At 39.2% G+C, this 26808-nt stretch overlaps 1 protein-coding gene across 2 annotated transcripts in view; it reads right to left on the bottom strand.

The window, feature by feature from the left end:
- LOC142352256 (serine/threonine-protein kinase Nek9-like) overlaps window positions 1-26808 on the bottom strand; it is a 148658-nt gene that overhangs the window by 29701 nt on the left and 92149 nt on the right. For both annotated transcript variants that reach the window (XM_075404734.1, XM_075404733.1), the window contains 4 exons: window positions 24273-24381; window positions 12842-13009; window positions 12073-12279; window positions 10150-10278 (listed from right to left, as the gene is read on the bottom strand). In XM_075404734.1, the coding sequence (XP_075260849.1) occupies window positions 10150-10278; window positions 12073-12279; window positions 12842-13009; window positions 24273-24381 (613 nt within the window). The remainder of the gene's footprint in view (window positions 1-10149; window positions 10279-12072; window positions 12280-12841; window positions 13010-24272; window positions 24382-26808) is intronic.

The following is a 26808-nucleotide window of genomic DNA, read 5'->3' as shown; positions in this document are numbered from 1 at the left end:
AATCACAAAATCAAATTTTTTTGGTATTCTCAAGCTAACCAAACATCAACAACTACGGTAGAGAAAGAACTTTTAGTACGCAAAACAAGCCCAAACTTACCATTGAAAAACGACAAAACAGTAAACAAGAGCAGTACCCATACCAAAAAAGTCGAGGACGAGAAGCGCATAGGGGACAAAACGAGAAAACTTCAAGAAACAGGAGCTTGTATAATAGGAAAGATCAAAGACTGTTTAACAATAACAGAAACATCCCACATGCAATTCCAAACATAATGTCCGACAAGTGCCAGCAATCAGCACACTGCCCGAGATTGTCCTCAGCAAAAACCAGCATACCGAGACGGAAACATGCCTTTCCACCAACAGCCTAAAAACTGAAAAACCTGCATGCTTTTCTACAAAACCTAAATAACTTCATATCAACTTTTAGAGAGAACGTTTTTCTTGTACCTTAACAATTCGAATGCATTTTTATCAAAGCCATTGCCGGTACATGAGCGTTCAGCAATGCGATGTCACAAAAACAATTTAACAAAAAAAAGTTTAGAAAACATGGAAATAAGCTCCACCAAATATTAGTGTTTCTACACTATTCTTACACCAATCACCGATAATCTTATCTGTTCAACTAAAATTCAAAAAGTGGACATATAACACTGCACGAATTTTTAATTTTTGAAAATTTATCTTCCACACTATTTTCTTCCATTTTTCTTGAAACACAAAACTATCCTTGACCCCCACAACCGAATGCTGCATTTCCCGGAGTTCACATTTCAAAATTAATACAATGAAAATGAAGGGAAAAGGAAAACAAAAACGACGGAATGCTACAAAAAATTAGCCTTAAGACAACAAAAGTATAAATCCTTCGTCCCGGACAACAGCAGCAATTACAATTGCAACCAGAAGAGCAACTTATTACGGCAGAACAAATAGGCATCGGTGAGCCAACTCCAAAGTTCGACAACATTGACATCTCTCTCACTAGCCATTTGGACAAACTAAACAACAACAACAACAAATTAAACCAGCTTGCTATAAACACAGCAAAAGTTCAAATAAAAGTCAGACGGTTCAATCGTTGCAAAATTTGGAGCCATTACCCGGAGCATGCACGATATCTAACAACACTATAACTTTCTATAGGAGAAAGAAGCTTTTATGCACAAAAAATTATTTCACCCGACCTTACAAAATAATATTCTATCTACCACATTGATCCCAATCACTTTGACTGAAATCTCACCAGCATGGATAAGTTGGAAGCAAACCATTACTGCTAAGGATGACTTCACATCAGTGAGGTTCTTTCAGCAAAACATTAAAAACTTCCCACCCTCTTCGCCAGAGATCAATCCAGCTGTTGACAAATATACGCAAAACGAATGTGATATCGAAGATTTTTCTCTCCGTAGCCCTGTTTACAAAACTGATATCCAAAGCGTTTCTGAAAACAGCTTTCGCCCCTTCGTCCCCAGACAGCAGCGAATCTGTGCTGATTCAAACTCCTACCTTTAAAACAAAAAAAAAATTAGTCCAATGATATTTTCCGATTTGGGAAAACAACTTAACAATGACCGCAGAAACTGACATTTGGACAAAGGTGCGTAATTACGCTGATCCTGCCAATCAAATTGTACCATCGTTCATGCAATTTACTATGGCAGTTTGCCTGTATGTAAGACACACAATTGTTTTTTCAAAAGATTTGTTACCCTACCTGATGGCACAATTGTTATCTGCACTATTCCCCTAACCGGTTTGCTGACACACAAATGCCACTTTAAGCCTGCATGGAGTACTATAATTACATCCCAGACTTACTAAAAACATATGCAGGCCCTTCATTAGGATTAAACCAGCTTAATCAATGACAACCTTTTTGATCCCGAATACAGGGAAGCAGTTCGAAGTGCATAAGATGGACACCTCATCCGAAGCCTCTAACCAGACCGACCCCTATCATCCTCCTAACCAAACTAGATATCCCCTTTTCATGAATTTCAATGTTGATTTCGACATTAACCTCGGAGTGCATTCCAAGAATATATATTACCCTGCAACACCATTAAAATTTGGTTAACCTTTTTTGATAAATCTACTCCACAAATGTCCTACTTTAAACCAAGTCATCCCGATTGTACCTCAGTAAAACGATTTATCGAAAACGGAAAAACCGAGTTTAATGCTGGTGAAATTGAAAAAGAAAACAACTCGGTGAGGAATGCTAACACTGTATCTATACCAAATTATTGTCACCACAAACCTGATTGAGGTTTTGACACGTGTTACACCACAAAACAAAAACTTTTTAACCAAGGAGCATTACTTAAAACAAATCATCTTCATTTCTGTAAACAAGAACAGAAAATTTCTTGTAGTCAACAATCCATTCTAAAATTTATTTTCCTGCAAGTACACCAGCAACACGAAAAGGCCAACTATTGTAGCTCATTCAATTCCGTACCAGTTAAACAAAAAAAAATGAATAAAAACTTAAAATGAGCGAAGAGCATTAGTTTAAAACAGCAATTTTGCACCTTTCCAAATTAAAACTTACTTTATATTATTTTCGATTTGTTAAACAAAGTGAATAAAAATTAACGCTCTTTCATTGGCAATGGAAAACCGGCACTGACGGGCTAAAATATATACATTTATATTCATTATTTCCAGCACCAATTAATGTCAATTCCTGTACACAAAAATTATTTTCCCAATACCAAAAATTTGTGCTTTTCACTCTAAGATCAGCAGCTCTGTGACACGCAAATTAAAACAAAACTCAAACCTTCATATTGAATTGATTTTACTCCTTTTTGTTACACTCTTTGCATAAACGATTGTTGCCATAACATAAATTAAAATTTCTTTTATTATCGAACATAATACCAATCTTTATCTTTATTTTTTTCTCATTTAAATTTATTCCTCATTTAACCACCGTTTAAAACCCTTGTTCTCTACTCAGTCTTCCCCGCCAGCCTATACGTAAACCAAAATGACAGATCAAAACACGATCGGCCTCGACGGAGGCTCTATGCCTACTATCTTCCCCTTCTACTATGTTTATTTAGGTGCACTATTATCCCCCAACCAAAGGCGGCTTTAAACTGGCCACCTTTGACGATTTCTAGTTCATGAAGACCGAGTCAAATCAATAAACGTTAAATTTCTAGAGCCAGGAACCCAACACGCGTTGCTTTGACCGCACCTTCCCCGAGAACAACTATGTGCTCAGTTTTCTGACTAACCCCCAGTACGATACAATGGTAGGGTTTTTTGAACAAGACAAACTTTATTAAACCCCAAACTCCCAGTCCCATATTATTACTTAACCACAAACCCAGCAATGGAGTTAATTGACATCTTCCTCTCCCATTGAAATTAAGTGGAACCACAAGGAAGCTGAAACTTTTCTATACAATACCTCCGCTGATGGAGCAACTATTTGCTTACATCTGGGTCAGCAGCTAACCCAGTTATGCAAGATCATCCTCATCGAAGTATATAGTGACTCCCTATTCTGGGAAGCATCAAAACACATCATTAATTCACATTCAAGCTCTACCAACATCACTTTTAATGACAACCAACCGCTTCTCCCACAAATCAATATGTCCTTTCCATCCCCAGAAAATCTATTCAACCCGATTTAGACAACTATAATTTGCTACTTGACTCAGCACATTCACTAAATGGTTCCTAATGATCAAAACATCTGGATTTGATTTGCTATATGTCACCTTATTCCTTATTCCAAAATTATTGAATCATGATCTTGGTGATATTGAATCACCTTACGATTAAGCCTCAGATGGATCTTTGGGCGGAAGAAATGTCACCTTGAAATCTGTCACTCTAGGCCACATGTTTACCGCCCAATCAATTGCGAGTTGTTCTTGGCCGTTTCGACAAGTTCAGCGCCCCTGTCGAAGCAAGCGACAACACGTGTCCAGCAACATCAGTGGGGTGGCGTTCCTCTGCCCACGAAACAAAAGCGGAGACCGCTCCTTCCGACAACAGACATGAGACAGCGCCTTTTCTCGCACCGATGGTACAAAATGCGAGTGTTATTCTCGCAACGCCGCCAAACAGTAACGAGAGAACGGCCCGTAGTATCTACCAGAACAACGTGACAACACAAAAATGGCTGGCATAACAAGCTATCTCGAGATGGTATAAAAGCCAATTATCTTCATCTCGGAACCCAACACTTTCGAACGCCCTTCTATTCGTCCTCATGAAGAACTCGGTTGTAGACCGGATCTTTTCCAGAAGCCGAGAGTGATTACCACTTCTGCAAATCAGGAAGCTTTCTCACCGAACGGTGTCTTGGAAACGCTCGCATATCCACCGATTTCGATATCTGACCGCGCCACCACTCGTTCAATTGAACGATTGCATACTTTGTATTCAAACAAAACCCTTTGATCAATTCCGCTTCGGAGTTATAACCAATAGAGAACTTCCAACCGCATGACATCGAGAGACCAGAATACGAAGACAGCTCGTGCAAACGTTCAGGTCCACTTGATGTTGGCGTCCAGCTAGGACACTGTAAAGCTCGCTTGCATTTTGGCTGCTTTCCAATTTCTCAAGGTTCTCGCTATTGAAAGTCAGCAGTTCCAGGTTCACAACTGCCAATGGGTTCTTCGGCTAGCCATTCGCGAAAACCGAACCTTCGCCAAACAGTTGAGTAATCTTCCGGCGCAAGCCCGCCCAAGACTTGACGTCAAAACCATCGACTGCTGGACCTTCCGCCCTACCCAGCGCTCTCGTTTTCTCCAGCCCAAAAATACCTTGAACTCCTTCGCCTGCTCCTGTAATCCCAAATTCATCTTTGTGTTGCTTATTATTTTGATATAATTGCTGCAATGAAGTAATCTTTAAATTTAGTAATCGCCTTTTATAAACAAAGCCTTTTCAGCGCTCCATCAAAGCTAATTTATGATGCAATGCAACAATCATTTTATAAAAAATAGAACAGCATGGCGCCAATACTACAAAACCATTTTCCCACAATCACTCCCTCTGTTTCTTTTACCAACCCACCAAATAAGATAATTCAATTAATTCATTTTTCTTTCCATCAAAGCGAAACCATTATACTAACCAGAGAACCCCTTTGGAGCCAATGAGACAGAAAACAAGTTCGAAATTCCCAAATGAATTCTAAGAAAACAGATGAAAACAAAAAACTGAAGACTTGAAAAACAGAAAAAAATTTAAGAATTGCGCTTTTATACTGAATTTCTCCCAGCATGTTGCTACCCAAAAAATTTAACCTATAGAGGACTCGTAGCGCAGAACACTATAATATTTGTTTTGAATCAGGTCCCCGGTTTACTCCATGACTTCCGCCTTCTTAGAGAGCCGTAGTATCAGGCTTTAGCTTTTGATTGGTTGATAAAAAAATAGAAAATGGAAATACATTACACGCAGTAAAACTGTATAATTTCAGTTACTACCGCTACCCCACCTCCGTTCAGTTGCTTGTATCAAGCAACCCCACTATTTTAGAAATTAACTTACCAGAAAAGTTTCTACATTCTATCCCGCACTTGGAAAAACTTAGCAAAATATTGAAAAACCGTACTAGCTAGGGGGTTTTTAAGGGGTGATAACTCCAAAGCAAAACCTCATCAAATAAGGGAGATGCTACATTGCTCTTGCAAGCACTCATCTCATTGTCAATGAGCTAGCTAAGTCTTCATGAAACATTTTTTATAGTGTTCATAGACAACAACGATAAACTTATACAATAAATTTTTTCACAGATCATACACAACTCTTCCTTAATTCTCTCAAAGTCTTGTGTTTGAGCGCACGAGGGGGTGCGGTGGGATTGAGTCTGCTGTGTTACGGGTGGAGGGTCAAATGAGTATGGGTGATGTGTGTTTGTGGGGGGGGGGGGGGGTGGAGAAGGGGCGCTGAAGTTTGAGAGGGGTTAAAATCAAATGACAGCCCATCAAACCGTGAATTTATGGTGAATCGCATTTTTGCAGTCTTGCAAGCCATAACGCTCTAAGAGAAAATAACACCCTCCAGGCGATACCCGTTTATCTGGTTTTTGAGGACGATAAGTCAAATGCGGCAGAGGAACAATCGGTCAAGCGAAAAATCACATTAGACCACAGGACTTTCATAGTTGCCATAAACTTCATTGAGAGCAATTATGTTAAAAAAGACTAAAAATTTTTTCTTCTGTTTATCAATTACTTTTTAATTATTATATATTGATTAAAAATCTGTATAACATAATGCTGCACTCAATTAACCTTGAATAAGAGTAACATACGCGTCGTTGATCGTATGTCCTCGAATTAAAGAAATCTTAACAAAAAACAAGAGACCGCTAAAAAAAGCTACAGCTAGCGCTTTGCGGCAATTAAGAACAATATAACCCACTGAACTCGGACGAATTTCTCCCAAACGACCAATTGCTTTCGGTAGTAGCCAACTTTTAAAATTGAATTATGTAATTTCAAAGAATATAAAAGACTAACTCTTTGGTCAAATTTTAAACAAAGCTGACCGATTGCCAGAAAATAGTCGCAAAAGCCTTGTAGATCAATAGTCTCAAAAAAACAGTAAAAAAGACAGACCAAAAAAATCGTCTTTTCTTTGAAGGCTGATATTATATTTTGATTAAAGATCTGTATAAGTTCTGCTGCCTCTATTAGCTGCTCTCTAATAACCTTCGTTTAGAGTGATACACACCTATTTTACTTTAGCTCTTTGAATTAAGGTAAATAAAAGTCAATTTCAAAGTGAGGAAGTCATTTTTGTGAGTGAGGTAAGTCAAGTGTGACCAAAAATTTAATCACGCAAATAAAGAAAAAAACTCGCTCAACTTAGAGTGAAAAATGACGTCACGCACGCACCTAAGTTGAAATTGCACAAAAAATGGACAAAAAGCAGTCTTGAAGTGGTTGTGACGTCATATGATCGCAACAGAATTCGCGATTTCGACGAAATAAAAAAAACATAACAGGACTAGTCCTGATGTACAATTCAAAGAATTTTCATTGACTAAACAAACAACTAGACATACAACGGACAAACAGTGAATTGGGAAAGCCATTTCTAAAGAAATAAAATTTAAAAAAAAACACAAAATCAATGTCAAAATGCCGCATGTGAACAAAAAACCACTAGCGAAAAATCAAAATTTGGTTCAATCAGAAAACTAGACCTAGAATGAACTATGAATGGATTGGGAAAACAGTTTAGAAATAAATCCAATCAAAAAATGGACAAAAACAGTAAAATTCAAAGTGAAATTGCCGCATGAGAACCATTAGCGAGAAAGCGAATTTTTGTTCAAACACCGTTTTCTCACTCTACTTTAAAATCAGAGCGAAAAAAATTCACGCCGCAAAACCATTCGCTTTTTCGCTCCATTTCCTGTTTCGGCGTGACCAAAATCACCACTCCAATTTGACTTCAAAAATCATGAAAATGTGTGAACAGATCTTAAAAAAAACATAGCAGGACAAGTCCTGACGTACAATTCAAAGAATTTTCATTGACTCAACAAACAACTAGACCTAGAACGGACAATGGGTGAATTGGGAAAACCATTTCAAAAAAAAATCAGATGAAAAAAACAAAAAAAAAACAGAAAATCAATGTCAAAATGCTGCTAGGGAGAACAAAAAACCACTAGTGAGATATGTAATTTTGATTCTAACAAAAATCGAGGTCCAGAATGAGCTGTGAATGGATTGGGAAAACTATTTAGAAAAAAATCCGATCCAAAAAATCGAAAAAACAGTAAAAATCAAAGTTAAATTGCCGCATGTGAACAAAAAACCACTAGCGAGAAAGCAAAATTTTGTTCAAACCACGTTTTCTCACTCTACTTGAAATTTAGAGCGAAAAAGTTTCACTCCGCAAAACCACTCGCTTTTTCGCTCCACTTCTTGTTTCGGCGTGACCAAAATCACTACTCCAATTTGACTTCAAAATCATGAAAATGTGTGAACAGAAAATGTGTGAAAAAAGACAGTGACCCAATACAATTCAAATTCTTTGAATTGTAAAAAACCAAGAGAACGCCAATAATAGCCCCATCTATCGCTGTGCGGCTATTGATAATATAACAGTAGCTGCTTTATGATCAACAAAATTAAGCAAATTCTCCGGGAAATTCAATTTTGGACACCATTCAACACTCAACACTTTCCCGGTAAACTTCCACGAATGATAACAATTTTTGTAAAGATCTCGCAAGATCTTACACAAGAAGCATTTGGACTTCAATAACAAATAGATCGTATTCATTTGATTTATTTTAATGAGCAACAAAACTATTAGTTTTATTGAGACAATAGACCGCTCCACTTGTACAAAAATTACTGATGGATCCAATTTCTATTTTTTATGTCTCTTCTCTTGCAGTAAATAAACTAAAGTAAAACAGAGTAAATGAAACTCATTGCCAGTTAATCAGCTTCAAACAATAATTTTCGAGTTTGCGAGAGGAGGACTTAAATTATTGAAATTTGGAAGTGAAAATATGCCTTGCGCAAAAATACTGTAAATTGGCCACTAAACATTTTCAAAAATTAGAACTACTTTGCTATAGCGAAATTTGTCAACTAGTTCGGCTGCTCAGCAGTAAATAAGATGAACGTAGATCATAACTAATTGTAAAAAGGTGGTAACAAATACCTATAGACAAGAAATAAAACATACCCGGCAGATTGCCGGAAAATAGCCGCCGTTGATTCCAATAAGCATGACTGGGATTGAAATAACAGAAGATATTGAAAAAAAAAAGATTTTCGTACAAAAACATTTTTTTAAGTCCGATTTATTTTGATGGCATTTCGTAGTTGAACATACTTCTGTTTCTTAGAGAGAGGCTACAGGGGCTACTATCAATAACAATAAGTATTAGAGAGAGGTAACTAATACTTATAGGACCGACGTTCAAATAGCGGGCATCTAAAATTGGGCTTTATGGGTTTATCCCGTTTCTATTTCTGACTTCAATTTTTTATACTGACTGTTCATTTTGAATTGCTTTGCTGAGCAACTGATGTTCAAAATCACTTTTAGCAGAATGAGAGAAGAGAGAAACTAGCCTAGAGAAGTCAAAAAGATTTCACGCAAAATGTTGAAAAGGCGGCAAAATGAGGTAAAGCGAAACATTTTTTTATTCGACGAAGTAAAAAAAAAATAGGAGCGCTATAATAGCCGGCTGAGAAGATGAGGGCGGCTATTAATAAACGAAAAATGTGACCCAAACAACAAAAATTATAGAGTAAAGCGAGTCACCTAATTAATAGCCCACATGGCTATTAATAAGAGAAACCTTTCTACTACAGTAGTCGGTAACGTTAACAAATAACAACAAGGTTCAAGATGACAAATCTGAAAGAACAATATAAGTAGTTTAAAGTACGATCAAATAATCCCGATAAAATATGATGAAGACAACAAATGATGAACATCACAATCACTAATAAAACTTCAAAACTTTTGCCAGAAAAAAACATAGCTGGCAGATTGCCAGAAAATAGCCGCAATAGATTCGTAGATCGGCAGTCTAAAAAAACAGTAAAAAAGACAGACCAAAAAAATTCGTCTTTTCATTGAATGCTGATCTGTTATTTTGATTAAAAATCTGTATAAGTTATTGCTGCCTCTATTAGCTGATCTCAAATAACCTTCATTTAGAGTTACACACACCCATTTGACCTTATCTCTTTGAAGTAAAGTAAATAAAAGTCAATTTCAAATTGAGGAAGTCATTTTTGAGAGTGAGGTAAGTCAAGTGTGACCAAAAATTTAATCACGCGCATGAACAAAAAAACTCGCTCCACTAAGAGCGAAAAATGACGTCACACATGCAATTCAGTTGAAATTGCATGAACGAATGAACAAAAAGTGGCTGTGACGTCATATGGTCGTAACAAAAATCATGACGACGAAATAAAAAAAACCAAGAGAAGGCCAATAATAGCCCCAGCTATCGCTGTGCGGCTATTAATAACAACGAAAACATCAAATTGGTTGGATATCGTTTCATGTTTGAACCCGCTACATATTGCTCCAATTTACGAGAAAAAATGGTAAAACAGAAAAAACTCACTTATATCAAACTCACTTATTCAAACAGAAAAAACTCACTTATATCAAATGTATTTTGCGAATCAGAATAATCGTAGAAGTTATCTTCTATTCGTCCGTTCCACTCATCTGCACAAGATATCAAAGTGACAGGATCTGCATTGATAGTTTTGGTAGACTCCACTCTCTCTAAACACAACAACACTAGGATCTGCTTGCTTTCGAAAATGAACAATTTTTGGTTTTCATTAGACAGGGTTTTTGAATCGATTATGATTAATACAAACTATCATAGGTTACAGGTAGCCAATACAGCTTGTATAAATAGCCAAAACATAACCAACTAACGTAACGTCAGACGAATTGCTCTCAAATGACCGGCGGGCGGTTGGCGTCGGTAGTAGCCAGCTGGGGTTTAATAATGCTAGCATTAGGGTTGAGCGGAGAGGGGATCATGTATGAGGGAGGTGGTAGGGTTGGGAGGGCTGGACGAGAGGGCGTCTAACACACGGAATAGGAGACTGGACGGGGAGAGTATTGGGGGGGGGGGGGGTGCGCGTGGGGGAGGGGAGACGCGGGAGGGAGGGCGGGGGGGTGATTGAGTCGGGTCAAACTTAGATCAAAACTTAGTTTAAGAACCGCCCTTCACACCATAAATTGTCTCCTCAAAACAGTTTTGGTGAATCGCATACTTAGAGACTAGTAGGGCGCAAGGCTCTAAGAGAGCTGCCCAGTCACTTAGAGCCATCTGGGCTATATTTTTTATCCCGTTTTTGAGGACGAAAAGTTACAAGGGTCAGACAAAAAATCGGCGAGGCAAATAACGCATTATAAATACCACAGGACTAACATAATTGCTAGAAACTCCATTTGAGAGCATTTAATAAAAAATAGACATTTTATGCGATCGAAAAGAAAAATAAAAAAATCCCTGGTAACTTTGCGAATAATTATTTCACGTGAAATCGAACGGAATAAATACTTCGGATGATAGTTTCGACTTCACTAGAATTAACTTCTCTGGTTTCATTTTATCTTCCCCTTACAACAAGATCCTGACCTGAACTCTGCAAAAAACCTCTTTTAGTAGCTACGCAACAGAATCAGCAAAGCTATTTGGGTAAACACGAAGTTATCGGGAGCCAATAAGGTTGTATAGGAGTGCCTATACGGCAGATGAAAGGTTAAGTAAAAACTTGTTTTGATTTTTTCTCGCCATTATTGCTATAAAGATTAGCGGGAAAAGTAATGGAAAATCTAACCTAAGGCGCTGCAGCGTGGTGTAAGTTACGCAACTGTTATAATCGCATCGATAATTGATTTACTACCACCCAGTTCTCATCGCGCTGTTGAAGTTATTCAACAACTCGACTTCGCCTTGGAGTTTGAACATAGCCGGCAGATTGCCGGAATAGCTGCGAAATATATTTGCGTGATGTATAATACAGATGGAAACAGATACAGGCAATAGTCGAAAAAGTCATCGACGCCGCTCAAAATACTATGTAAAAACATTCCTCCATTCTATAATAAGGCTCGTTAAAATTCACTCACATCTTTTTGTCCCCTGACGGGAGTTGACCTCGCAATCGGGAGCGCATACATAGCACTATAAAGATTTAAAGTGAAAAAAATACCAATTTCGGCGCACTTATCATTTGACTTTTTGTATAAATTGCCACCAATTAAGTTCAGCTGCTTGAAATTGCGATTGAGAGAGAATTTTAGATCACGCAAAACCCCAAAAGTCACTCGAAAAGTCAAAAAATGATCAAGCAAAAATTTTGCATAAAAAGACACGTTTACAATGATTGCTTCTCTTAGAGAGCAATTAATCACTCGGCCAGAGAACTCACGGCAAACATAAGTCTTCGGGGGATCTCCACCTTCGCCTTTTGTAAGGCTATGCAAAACATTATTACTACAAAATAAACATTAATTTGTTCACAAGCTCTGATAGATACATAAGAGTTCAATGAGTACCTGCAATTAGTATAGTGTACCACCCGGAAGATGCCAGACCAGTGACAGAATGAAGTGCGCCAAATACTGGCTTCGGTCTGCTCACGATTTGTTGTTTGGCGTTCGCACGCTCGCTCTTGTCTGAATAGTTAGCTAGAGACGAGACTTCGCTGGTGTCGAACCCCAACCGACCCTCCGACGCTAGACCCCAGGCATACACTTCGTTATCTAGAGCACAGTTTCGTTCATGGGAGGTATAACATAGCGTACATTATGTTGCTTTCAAAAATCAGCCCTCACAGAACATAAAAGAATTCAAGCAAAGTTTTAAATAATTCACTCGATCTCATTAAGCACTAAAATTTGTTGAGTTTTGTTCGAAAAAAAATCGAACAAAACTTGAAACGTTTTAAGCAAACATTAATATCACAAACATTTAACGTCCTTATACCGCTATAAATTAAAGTAAAAGATGAAAAATGCATGTAATTATAAAAGGAGGTTTTCCGTTTGTCAATCGCAGGTTAAAAAATACGATTCTAAATTCTCTCCGCTGAGCATAATTGCCATTTGCCTGTTCATAGCTTAACTTTAGTAGCGTTTGTAGTATCATTATAAACCAGAACTCAATTAACTCAACTCTAATCTGCTGTCGTTTAACGGAAAAATACTTACTCTCCTTGTCCCATTCAATATACACAAGAAAATCTATCCATAAGTGAACGAGATACTTTCGAAGGAGACTTACATAACCACAAACTCAAAACAATTTTGGATAAATACCACTAACCAGTGGTTGCAGCAACAGTGAAGTAGTCTCCACAGGATAGCTTATGGCACTTTTTGCCCACAAACACTCCTTGTACTATGTGGTATCCCTTTGCTTCTTTCACACTCAAGTCTCCATTGCCCAGCTGACCATGTGAATTGTCACCCAATACCACAATTCGTCCATTCACTAACATAATAGCATATTTATGATTGAATCTTCTACATAATCCTATGGAAAATAATTGAAGAAACCGAACAGATTTAGGACAGTGCAGCTTTTTCTCAATCAATTCACTGCATACGGAATACTAAAAAACATGCAGATTGTAATGAACTTGACTTCTGACCAGTCAGAGTGATAATTGAAAACACATAATACAGAACGTGCAAAATACTTAAGACCAGGACACTGCTACCAAGAGTAAATGAATTGATGATTAACAACTTCGAGCGTAGTTATAGATTTAGTTGATGATATGGCGCACCAACGTTAGAAGGCACAAAGCTACGACTGCAACTACCACTCAAAGCTAAGTTCAAAACCTAACCCCGCCTTGGTTGGGAGTTATTAAAAGGTATATTATTAAAAGTATATTATGACATTTCAGTCATGAAGGAAGGGCAGACTCCCAACGACCCATATAGACAAACAGCATCCTCACCCAGTCACCGGTGGAGCCCCAGCCACTTCGGTCAACGAGCTTCCCCGCCCCGACCCCCAGCCATTTCGGTTAACGAGATTCCCCCACCCAGGCAGCGGATGAGCCCCAGCGTTTCTAAGAACCAGCGTCCAGACCGACGCACCGGTAGAGCCCCCACCATTTCGGTCAACCAGCTACCCTGCCCAGACCCCGGTGAATCCCCAGCCATTTCGGTCAACGTGGTTCCCCACCCAGGCAGCGGACGAACCCCAACTTCTTTTCTGTGAAACATCATCCCACCGAGGCACTGGTGGAGCCACCTGCCATTTGGTCAACGAATTCCCTCGTCCAGACCCCGGTGGACCCCCCGCCATTGTGGTTACGAGATTCTCCACCCAGGCAGCGGATGAGCCCCAGCGTTTTTTCTGTGAACCAGCGTCCACACCGACGCACCGGTGGAGCCCCCTAAAATTTCGGTCAACGAGCTTCCCCACCGAGCCCGGTGGATCCACAGCTATTGTGGTCATCATTCCCCACCCAGGCAGCGGACGAACCCCAGTGTCTTTTCTGTGAACCAGCGTCTTCGCACAAGCACCGATGGAGCCCTCTGCCATTTCGGTCAACAAGCTTCCCCGCCCAGAGCCCGGTAGATCCACAGCTATTGTGGTCATGATTCCCCACCCAGGCAGCGGACGAACCCCAGTGTCTTTTCTGTGAACCAGCGTCCACACCGCCGCACCGGTGGAGCCCCCTGCCATTTCGGTCAACAAGCTTCCCCGCCCAGATCCCGGTGGATCCACAGCTATTGTGGTCATGATTCCCCACCCAGGCAGCGGACGAACCCCAGTGTCTTTTCTGTGAACCAGCGTCTTCGCACAAGCACCGATGGAGCCCCCTGCCATTTCGGTCAACAAGCTTCCCCGCCCAGACCTCGGTGGATCCCCAGACATTTCGGTCAACGTGGTTCCCCACCCAGCAGCGGACGAACCCCAGCTTCTTTTCTGTGATCCAGCATCCCAACCGAGGCACCGGTAGAGCCCCCTGCCATCTTGGTAACCGAGCCTCCCAAATCAGACCCCCTGATGTAGCCATTGTGGTCAACGAGATTCCCCACCCACGCAGCGGACGAACCTCAGCGTCTTTTCAGTGAACCAGCATCCCCTCCCAAGCACCGGTGTCACCCCGAGCCATTTCGGTCAGCGAGCTTCCCCACTCTGGCCCCGGTGGAAACCCAGCTTTTCAAAGCCAAGCAGCATTCCTAAGCCTTATTTTCTGACCAACCAAGATTATTCAGCAGCTACCAACCAGCAGCCGCAGCCTTTTGAAAGTTTTCCTGGCTAACCAGGATTCCCAGCAGCAGCAACCAACAACAAGCAGCAGTCCCCATCCTAATTTTGCCCTGTACAACTAGGACTCTCCACCAGCAGCAGCGTTTTAAAACAGTTTTTATGGCTAACCAGAATTCCCAGCAAAGCAAACAACGACAAGCAGTAATCCCCAACCCAGTTTTTTTCTGGACAACCACGACTCTCCACAAGCAGCTACCAGCCAGCAGCAGCGGTCTAAATTCGTTTACCTGGCTAGCCAGGATTCCCCTCCAGCAGCACCAACCAACGACAAGCAACAATCCGCAGCCTAGTTTTCCTGGCCAACCAGTATTTCCCACCAGCAGCTGCCAACCAGCAGCAGCGTTCTGCAGCCGTTTTCCTGGATTATCATGATTCCCAGAAGCAGCAGCCAACAAGCAGCATTCCCGAGCCTAAATGTTTCCTGGCCACCCAGGATTCCCAGCAGCAAAAACTTAACTCTCATTGTCTTGATGCTTATCGATTGTATGTGAGGTGCGATAAATCTTCAAAAACAAATTTCATTTCGATGACAGACACACAGGGAGGACATTTCGAATCTTGAAACCTGAATATCGTATCGCTCCCCGGCGCGACCGTCAAAGAGGTATATACCTTTGTTCCCCCTATCAATCAGTACTACAAACTTGTAATGTTTATTGGCGGCAACGACTTGCTTAACGGTTGACAACCTTCAGACAAAACACCAATTGACATTGCAAATCAGTTAATTGAACTCACAAATTTCATAACCGAAAGAACCAAAAAACTATTCCTCATAAGAATACCGAAACGAAACGAAAACAAACAGCAATATGCACTCGTAAAAGAAATCTTCGAGGAGTTCCGGAGAACTCGTAGTCACAAATCCCAAGTCAACTAGAAATAAAAAGGTATCAGTCAGCATAAATCAAGCGCAAAATAATTCAATCCTGAAAATCATCTTCACCTCAACGAATCTGGTCGTTGAAACCTTCACCAGCTTTAACAAAAAATTCTGTACAAGGATTACAAAGTAACGTTGAACAACAGTGGTCACAGCAAAATTTACGAGTGTAAACGGAAATCATGTACTTGCATCTGCTCAATTTGTTAGTTCTCATCTCATCTTGCTAAATTTCTCAAATCCTCTTTTCCTTAAGTGTTCAACAGACTCCGTGAGGTGCCACTTCCACTAATTGAAAGATTACATGTTATTTCCGAAACATCTCTACTAAAGTATTGTCCCCAGGTTCCGTGAGGTGCCACCGTCAGCTGGTAGACACAGTATTGTCTTATAACTGTCCCCAGGTTGCGCGAGGTGCCACTTGTCAGTTAGCAAGTCAAATCTCTGAAAAATAAAGGATCTCATTCTTATCCAAATTAGTTATTCAGATTTCCTGTGAACCAAAATATCAGCATCAAACAGTCAGAAAGAGCTACAGCAAACAAACACAACTTCAAACATTTTATTGACTACACATAAAACAAACGTTTCCATCGATCAAAGAAAGACGTTCACCTACGGACATCTATGTAAAAGTTCATCATGCCTTCAAAAACCGTGGACAGTCACCGGAGCTTTCACAAATTTTGCGTTTCAAGCAGAGACGATCGAATCAAAGACATTTCTACCATGAGAATCTTCAATACGACGAGTTCTTAGAAGGAGAAAGGGAAAATCAACACTTATTATCTGAATAAGAGAACACGAATTAACAACATTGTCAGTTTTTAGACGAGACGCTAGTGAAACGCGACTCCAAAAAACCTTATTTGGTTCGAAGAACGTTTAAAGTCGGTCGTGATCTTGTCAATTCAGCAGATAAAGAAATAAGACTGCTAACAAGCATCCAACAACAAACACTGCAAAATGTATCAGAACAAAACGAAAATTCTTCGGGAAACTTTATCAGCTTCAAGAGGTATCACACTTAGTTCCAATCAACTTCTAACGTTTCCAACTACAAAAACTTCAAACATTCCATGCAACAACTACCAGAACCTTTTTGACCAATCAACCTTTCCACATCAACCCTCATGTAGTCTGGCAAATAGTCAGAACCACACAAAGGCAACAATTTATCACTACACCGGTAAGCCTCTCATCAGGAAGCTTCCCAACAATAAACTTGACACCCTTAATAGCAATCCACCGATTTGGACAGATTGGATACAGTTATTTGTTGAGTTCTCCATCGACTTGAGGCCACTCACAACTACCGAAAAGAGGACACCTGTAATCACTTCTCAATGTATAAGCAAAGAGCTTAGTAAAAAGCTACCGATGCAATGGACAATGCTCTCACTAAGCTTAAGCCGACCTCAAGAAAAATACGGCAAGGTTAGCGTCATCGGCAATGCATAATTAGAAAAACTTGCATCGTTGCCAAGCCCAGCGACCCAACAGTTATAAAAATTTTAGCATTTTTATGACCGACTTCGTGCATGCTTTTACACGCCTAGAACACGAAGATGACCTGAAGACAACAATGAATACGCAAGTTATAATACAAAAATTACATTCTGCCAACTAGTTGACTGGAGTAAACATTGTGCACAAAATCGGATCGAAACTCCCTTCTCGGAGCAGTTTGCCGAATCGATCTCATTAACCACCAAAATTTTCGAGATCTTAGAACCCTTTACACGAAACAAGCTGAGCACAAATGACTTAACAAATCCTGGACGCAATCACTCTCATTATGGGCATGCCCACTCTGTGTATGTTCAAAATCAACTTCAAGGTGCATCAAGATATGCTCAAAATCAACTTCAATGGGCATCAAGATATGCATCCACGCAAGACAAGAGTTCTGTCATGCAGCCAATTTCAACTTTAAATAAAGAACGCAGTTCAAATCAATGACAGTTAAAGAGTTCCAGAAAACATACCATAGTTAGGAAGACAAAACGTTCCTCAAACCAGCAGAAAAATCTATTCGAGGGCAGCACAGAATATACATTTCCAAAAATTTTAAAAAATGTCCATTGAGCTGCGTAAAGTCGCCATCTTTTAACTCAAAGCCTGTTTTAATTGCATTAAATTAGGACATTCTTCAAAGTAATGCCCTTCAAAGCAGAGCTGTAAAAAACGTAGCAAACGTCATAATACATATTTAAATGATGAATCGAGTCAGTCAGCAAACTCAACTCATTGCACTACCACTGTATCATCTGAACGTCTATCAACTCTTCACATACTTCTTGTAACACTCTCAAGGGATCGTAAGTCAATTTTCACGCAAGCTTTCCTAGACAACGGAAAAGTGGTATCAATGATGCTAACGAAAACTGCTTCAGCAATTGGAATCGTTTTCGGTGAAAACACCAAGCTCACAGAACCGCATAAAGCTATGAGCGGAACAAAAAGTGTGACACACCCTAACGCCAATATTTCAATATAAGGAACGCACTCTAATTAAACTTTCCATACGGAAAACGTTCAAGTTTTAGCCGACAGAAGTACCCCAATATAGTTTGACGTGGATTTGAAAAGTGTGAGAACAATATGAACACTTGAAACACATAACAAACCCCGAAGTCAACATCAGCGAGATCTCTATTTTGATTGGATGTGGCAATTTTGACCTCATTGTTCCCACAGGGTCCTCTAAACACATCAAGAGCTATTCAGACAAAAGTCGGATGGACTGCGTCAGGAAAACTGATCTGCCTTCAGTAGTAACAGGCCAGTCTCAGTTAGTCAAAATTGAGTCAAGAGAGTGCTGCAATACAGACCAAATTCTATACAACGGAGTACTCAACTGGTGAAAACTTGCCGTCCAATAAGGACGTCACAAAATCAGATAGCGAGAAACGGGCATCAGAAATTTTGGAATCTACTGTAGAGTACAAGGAAGGACGATAACATGTTGGCTTTGTATTGAAAAACAATCCCAACCAGCAAAATAACTCCCTCTGGCCTTCAAACGACTTAACACCCTAGTTAAGCGCCTAGAGACGCGGAACTGTCACCGAAATACAAGAAAACAATTCAGGAAGAACAGAAAAAAACCACATCGAATAAGTTCCCATAGATAAAACGACTCCAAATTTTTTTGCACATCCGGCATCACCCTGTCACAAACGTTAAAAATGAAAAAAAAATAGAAAAGTTTTGAACACAGCTTCAAAAATATCGTGGAGTCTCATTGAATAATCAAATCATGCCAGGGCCTGACTTGATACAGAACTTGACCGGTGTTATCTGCACAATGAGACAAACACTTACCATATCGGCAGATATTGAAATCACTTTCATTTTTAGACAAGTAGTTGTTCAACTCCAGGGCCAGAAATTGTTAAGATTTCTGTGGAAAAAAAAGACAATTTGCTTCCAAATTGAAAGGCACATTTTTGGAGCGAGGTGTCCTAAAATGTGTTGAACTAACGACGAATAGCAGAGGACAACAGTCAGCAGTACCCTTCAACATCCAAGGTGGTCTTACGTTCCTTTTACATATATGACCTTTATCACTCAACAGCCACAGTCAAAGAAGCAATTTCCCTTTCAAAGCATCTAAAAATCTTACTTTCGCTTGGAAGTTTAACCAAATGTTTAAACCAAAAGATCTTACAATTAACTCGAAACAATGAAGTCAATCTTTCAGGAAGATCAGAAACCTAATGATAGAAAAGAGTCTACAATGCCAGCGCCTTTTCCAAAACTATAGACGAACAGCTATCAACAATTGATATTGCGGGAGTTTTAGTAATACCGTCATCTGTGTCTAGAGACTCTTTTGTGATTAACAACAGAAGATTTTAAGAAGTTGATCTAGAGAACCCAACCAGAGAAAAATTTTGAAAAGCATTTCATCAATCTATGACCCATTGGGTTTATTGCGCCCTTCACAGTGCCATTAAGAACAATCATGCAGGACATCTGGCGTTTAGGAACAATGTGACAACACTTTACCGAACAGTTTTGTTGCAACCCTGATGTCTTTTATGGCAGTAATCAGAACGGTTCTGGCATCGAAAATCCACGATTCCTGTTCTAGGATAAAACAACAGCTAAAGAAACTACTTTACATATCTTTTGCGATGATTCTGTAATAGCAATGAGTGCCGTAGCACATCTAAGAACACAGTATACGGATTCAACATGTTCAATCAGTTTTATTATGGGAAAAGCAAAGTTGCCCCGATTCGACAGCAAAGTATACCAAAACTAGAACTGGCAGTAGCTGTCATTGGAGTTCGGGTAGACTTTTTCAAAGAGCAACAACTCGATGTAACAATCAATAAAACCACATTCTGCACGTACAGCGCAACGACAATGCAATTTATTTAAAACTCCAATGAAAAACAAAATGCATGTAGCAAACAGAGTTGCCGAAATTCTTGAAACATCATAACCATCAGACTGGCGTCATATTCCAGGAGTCTTGAACCCAGCTGACGACGGAACAAGAAGGTTGAGGTCAAAAGAATTCAAACCTGAATGTCGTTGGTTTAACGGGCCTCTTTTCTTGAAACATGACCTAACAAAGGGGCCTCCGACAAACGTGCCAAATTATTCTCTGGCAGTTTCCATGGCTCTCTCAAGAGCAAACCAGCCACTTAATGATCCCAAAAGGTTTTCCAGCTTTGAAAAATTCGAACGAGTTTTCGCCTTTGAAATTTCATTTATCAGCCATCTCAAATCTACAACAAGAAGTTTCCACTTGACCATAAAGGGAGTCAAGATGACCAGAACAAAATTTATCTATTTAGGAAATGGTCAGAATTCTCCTTCGAGGAAGAACAGGGTTGTCTTCGCAAAGACAAAAGTGTTCAAGTACAACTAAAATCAAAAACTTCTTACCTTTCTTTTCCGACGACCGAATTATAAGAGCAAATGGACGCCTTGCCAATGCAAATCAACTAGAGTAAAGCCGGCAAACACCAACAATTTAAAGCCGCAAAGAACATATAACTTTCCTCATTCACAGAGATTTTCATAACCACAATGGACACGCAGGGCTCGACTATTGCCGCTTCATTGTTCAGCAGTCCTTTATTGTGATCAGCCATCGTTCCACCTTACGAGCAATAATTAACTGGTCTTTTGATTGCCGTTGACAAAACGCAATAGCATCACAAATGCAATCACAAATGGCACCTGTGCCAGAATTTAGAAGTCCAAACACTGAAAACTTTGTTGTAGAAAATGCAGCTGTTGATTTTTTGGTCTATTCACAAAAAACACCAGCGACAACCTGTATCCAAAAAGATACGCCTGCATCTTCACGTGAATTAACACAAGAGATGTTCATCTAGAACCAGCTTACGAATTAAGCACTGACTTTTATTCAAGCGATACTGAGATTAACTTCTCGACGAGGAAACCCTCACCTCATTGTCTCTGATAATCGTAGAAGTTTCGTTGGCGCCTCTCGTGAGCTCACTACAAAAATAAACCAATTCGATTACCAGAAAATCAGTGACCGATTAATGAAGGAGACCATCGAATGGAAATAAATTCCACCGTACGCATCCCACTTCGGGTGAGTCCTCAAAACGAATTCTCTACTCAGTGGTCGGCTCTCAAATGTTGGCCGAAGAAACGTTTCACTTGTTTCTGACTAGAGTTGAAAAAAATCGTCAACAGCAGGCCTTTGACTTACGTTGCGAACAAAAGTTTTTCTTTTCAACCAATCACGCCAAACGATTTCCTTATCAGTCGACCTCACAAAAGTTTGCCGCCAACAATGTCAATCACTAAAGATTAAAACTAGGACTCGGGAAATATATTACCCTTCTACAGCCATTCTGGACACGACTTCTGCACGGGCTCATTCCCACTATGGCTAGGAGACCCAAATGGATAAAAGAAATGAGAAGCCTCTCGAAGTTGGTCAGCTTGTAGGGATAATAGAACCCATGACTCCACGAGGTGTTTGGCCCGTCGGTATTGTGGAGAGTTATTTCACATTAACGATAGAATAGTTAGATCGTGCGAAATCAGAACTGGGTTCGGAAAACAAACAAGACCAGTAAACAAGTTGCCACAAGTAATTGAACATTAGGAATTAGACCAAAATTTCTTAACGCGACAGTTAATAAACAGTTTAAAAAACAGTTACCACATTCAAAACATTTAACAAAATGTTAACCCTTTATGTTTTGACTACAACCTCAAAACGAGGTGAACTGTAATGCACTTTGAATTCTGAGCAGTCAAAGCGATATTTGAAAACACATAAAACAGAACGTGCAAAATACTTGGTAATACCAAGAGTAACAGAATTCATGATTAACAACTTCGAGCGTAGTTATAGATGTAGTTGATGACACAGATAAGATTACCTAAAATCTCAGGTACCTTTGTCTGAAAAATTCATGCAGACATCCTGCACAAATTACCTGCACAACGCAATAATTAGGTAAGTTTACCTACCTGCTCATTTTACCTTCAATTTTTGGGTAATTTAACCTGACAATAAGAGTACTGTGACGGTAAATTATCCAAAAACTGAAGGTAAAACGATCCAATGAAATTACACTATTGCGTTGTGCAAGTAAATTGCAAGTAATTTGTGCATAATTACTACATATTTTTCACGTAATTTTACCTGCAAATTCAGGTAGGTTCAGATAACGGAAAAGAGACAAGTAGCCCATGTCTTCTAAGTATCGCCACTAGAAAAATTAAGCTCTCATGGACACGATAGCCACCGGAAGATGAACACAAAGATCAGATCGTTTTTTGACTGACACACCCATGTAAACTGACACACCCATGTTTTAACTAAAAACCTAGCTTCTCAAATGAAAGGAATAAAAAACTTCTAAGTTAAAAAAAACTACGAAAAAACTATCGCTTCTACCAAAACCTGAGAAAAATCAGCCGAACAATTAATGTTTGGATATGTGGTGAAAAAACGAAAAACTTCCCTATCTAATCTTAAACTGTCACTTCATAGAAGTTTCTCATTTTCCTTGTCCCATGAAGCTTGTATTCAGGTCCTCTTCTACAAATCATTTATATCTTCTCAACCAATTGACTTCACCAATGCCAGCCCCTGCTTATCGTGCTGACGATATAACCCGTCAGCACGGTTTCCTCCATATTAGCTTTTAAAATAACCCATGCTATGAACTGGAGTTATTTGCTCATGATGGTTCTCAAAAGTCTTTGTTGTTTCAGAGTCGCACATAACAATTTGAATCTTTTCAATTTGTGCCCCCTGTTACTTTTCCTGACGTGTTTGGCAATTTTTGTATGTAGCTTATAGTTCTAACCACTTCAATAGCGCTCTATTTGAAATATTAGCGAATATTTTAGGTTAGATACCATTTCTTCTCATATAAGTTACTTTGTCAAAAACTTAGTTTCGCCAGCGTTTTTTATGCTTTTTACTTTTACATGTTTAGATCTGTTTGAAAAAGATCGATATTTAGTTGTTTTTCGCCAGATGTAGTTCCACTTATTTTCAGAAGCCAAACCGAATTAGCTATTTTGCCATCTTTTCGTGACCCCATGGTTTTTTGTTGTTTTAATTTTAAGAGGATGTGGTGGAGCCGTTGTAGGGTGCTCAGTTCAAAAGGTCTTAATACGTATTTGTTGATTACAGCTCTACCAAAAAAGCACTGAAATTTGTTTGTTTTTATTAAACCTTAGTATTCTTCTCAACTGTACTTATAATTGTTTCGTTTTACTCACTTTGTCAATTTTTCGTTTTTCTTGCTTGAAATCATGTACATGCTAGTTGTAGATGCTAGTCCAATCCTGAGTTAATTTTGTAGTTAATTTTGAATCAAAAGTCAACAAATTGTCTTTAGAATTATTGAAATTTTTAAAATATTTAAAGGTTAGAGTTATAGACAAAGACAGAATGAAATGGGGGAGCATAATGAAAACCATCACAAGTAAAAAGTTGAAACCAACAGAGTATTTGGTCGTAAGATGATCTGCAAAATTTTTTCGGATATGGTGTCGAAACATTTTAGTCTTTTAAATGCGAAAGTGGAACATTCTGTGCCACGCACGGCAGCAGCCATCAACTAAATGGCTTAAGCTGCATAAAAACGGAGTGACGTTTAGATTATGTTAAAACCAAATTAGGTAAAATTACACAACAAGAAGTCAAATCCAAAAAGAACTAGTACAGTAGAATACTAATAGCTTTATTACAATTACCAAAAACGTAGTCAGAGAAAAAAATAATTGCCTTCACAACTCAGAACTTCGTTCAAAAATTACTCAATCCTAAAACTCGCTGAGAGAAAAATGCAAGCCGCATAACTGCTACCAAAAATTTCGTTCATTTTTTTTACTGTTGAACGTGTACAAGGAAGAAAAACAAAGACACTACTTTCAGATAAAAGACTGTACACCAAACCCAATTTCGAAAGGAAAATAGTAGTTTTGTATCTCATTAGAGCGATCACGTTTGCAGCCATTCAAATGATTATATTATCAGAATAAGAACACGTGGACTGTCAGAGCAACCACAGTTCGGCAAAATAAAGAATGAAACTATTATTTGCTTACCATCAATTAGGGCAGAATGGCTATAGCCGCAACACGCGAATGTAAAACGAAGTGCCGACAAAGTCTTTGACAAAGTCATGGAGTAGATGCATGGAGAATCGAAGCCCATCTGAAACAAGATTATCAACAAAATAAACAGATTTTCTCCACAACATTTGTTTGATTTGACGATAAAGCTCCATACAGCCTATTTCAAGAAACAAGAGCTTGTAATGTAACAAGAGCTTACCAATGTAACAACTGGAAAAAAATTAAACTTTTCACAAAATGCAGAAGCCCAAAAAATTTTGGAAAATACTTAACTGTTAGTATATATTTAGAGCCTCGCACAAATTTGTTTATATACAAACCATGCAAATAGTTGATGTGACTCCAAGTTTATCAAAATCAATGAAAAACAGAAATCTAAATAATTTTAATGTCTGCTTGCTACCAGAACCGAAATTGCACAATCGAAAATTAGATTCTGGTAGCAAGCAGACCTTCCAAAATATTTAGAGTTCTGTGACGATACAGCTCCATTGCATTTACTTCCAACAATAGACAAAACAATTTTGAGACATTAAAAAACCTCAAAAAAATTTTGTGGCAATTGTTTCATCAATTAGCCAATTTGCGGCTTTGTATTTTATTTGCTCAAGTTTTTCAACAGCAGAAATTGATCATTAGTTACTAAAAAGAACAAAATTATGACAACCACGAGCACAATTTTAATGTTTTGAGAAACAAAAAATGAGAGCTATCAACATAACATCACAACAGTTTAATGAAACAAATATCAGCAGTACATTTTAATTCCAATCGCGTAGTAGGCCTTTCTTCAAATTTCTTTTTTGTTCTTACCAATTTGGTCAGGTAAGAACAAACACTCGTGATTGGAAATACCATTTCTGGAGTCGTTTTTCTGTATTGAACAACTGACGTTCTCTCCGCTTGATCAGGTAAGAATTCAAAGATGGGCACTGGTGCGTTCATTCGGACGCCTTTGAAACATTCTCCTTTCCTTGAGTGAGCTCGAATTTTCTCTAACAAACCACAGGAGCCTTTCATGGCTCGCTAGCTAGCAGTATCACAGCGGAACCACGAATTGCAACTACTGGGAGTGACTGTGCCAGTCCGTCAGAAGCAATAGAAAGGTATTGAGATTGAGAGCCTCTACCGTATGAATATTCGTTTCAAACATTGTTTTTGTAAAATTGAAGACAAATCATCTAACACTACCATTGGCAATGGCACGAATGTAGTGTCTCGCAGGAAGAATTTTTGCTCATGAATTCCAAATGTTTGATGGTACCCTGAATTCTCAGCCGCATTTGAGAAATGTTTAATAGCAGAGAGGAGCACAATGTAACATGAAGAACAAACAGAACAGCCTGACGTCCATGGTGGCAGAAAAATGTCACCAAGTCCCGAATGCTGTCGTCGATGTTTTGCTTCTCCGGCGCAAGGGAAGAGTTAGCTGTCGACCCGAGGTTGTCTTTTACGCTCAACCGATATTCGATGAGAGGCATTGGTGCAAGTCTAGCCTTTTCTCTCACTGATGTCAGGTATTCGTGCAAGTACCAAATTTTTCGATATCTAACGTCTTTAGGAGTTTAAGCTTAGTAAATGATGACAATCCAAAAGAATCAAGGTTCTCGCAGAGCACTGAATGCTGAGTCCTCTCTGAGAGACTAAACCGACTTTTCTAACCAAATCACTTGACGCTAAGAGCGATCTCACGTAAGCAGCTTGATATATACTTTGAAATCGTCACAACACTATATCTGGGAGACAAATTGGCAGGCATGCCTGCTACCGAACGTGGTGGGAAATAACTTTTCCACGAGTTTGATCTTAAATCTGTCTTGGACATAGGTCAAAAACTTCAATGACCTTAGCTATAAATATCACTTGTTGATGTGTTATTTAGGAGGGCGTAGACAAATTTTGGTGCCTCCATACAATGTCGTTGAAGAATACCACAGCAAAATGTGGGTCCTCTAGGTAGCTCACGTTATGAAATACTTATCGGTAACGTATTTATCGGTTTCTAATGCAGTAACAGGCACCTCAAAACCATTGCCCAAATTGCGCCGCACTTCTCTTTCAATAGATGGCAAGTCTGTTTGAAACAGCCAAAGTACCACCTTGTTGAACAACAGACAGAATCACTCTGAACTGTAGCAATGTTGAAGAATAAAGTTATATGCTGGCAGTAACAAAACGCAAAACGTTGTGAAAGAAGCTATGGCAGCAACAAATTCATTAACAGCTGCAAAAAGGTGAGAGGACCTGACTAAAGTAAATACATTCTCAAAGTTATTCTGAAGAAGCCCCAGAGGAAAAAGACAGCGAAGTAACTTCTCGTTGGCATACTTAGTTGACTGAATTATTCCCGCTGCATCTCCAACTACACCATCTCCCAATGGGAACGTTTCAGACCATTATTGGTTTCAGATTTGGCTGTTGTAACCAAGCATTTTGCTACTAGCAAAATTAGTTATTCACTAGTTGAAGCTAAAGAGGTTAAAGCTCACTCGAAAACTCATTTCCG

This window comes from Convolutriloba macropyga, chromosome 13 (assembly GCF_964194025.1).
Source record: "Convolutriloba macropyga chromosome 13, txConMacr16.3, whole genome shotgun sequence".
NCBI lineage: Eukaryota > Metazoa > Xenacoelomorpha > Acoela > Convolutidae > Convolutriloba > Convolutriloba macropyga.
Note: the sequence above shows the minus strand (reverse complement) of the source record. Positions and strands in the feature narration are given on the sequence as shown.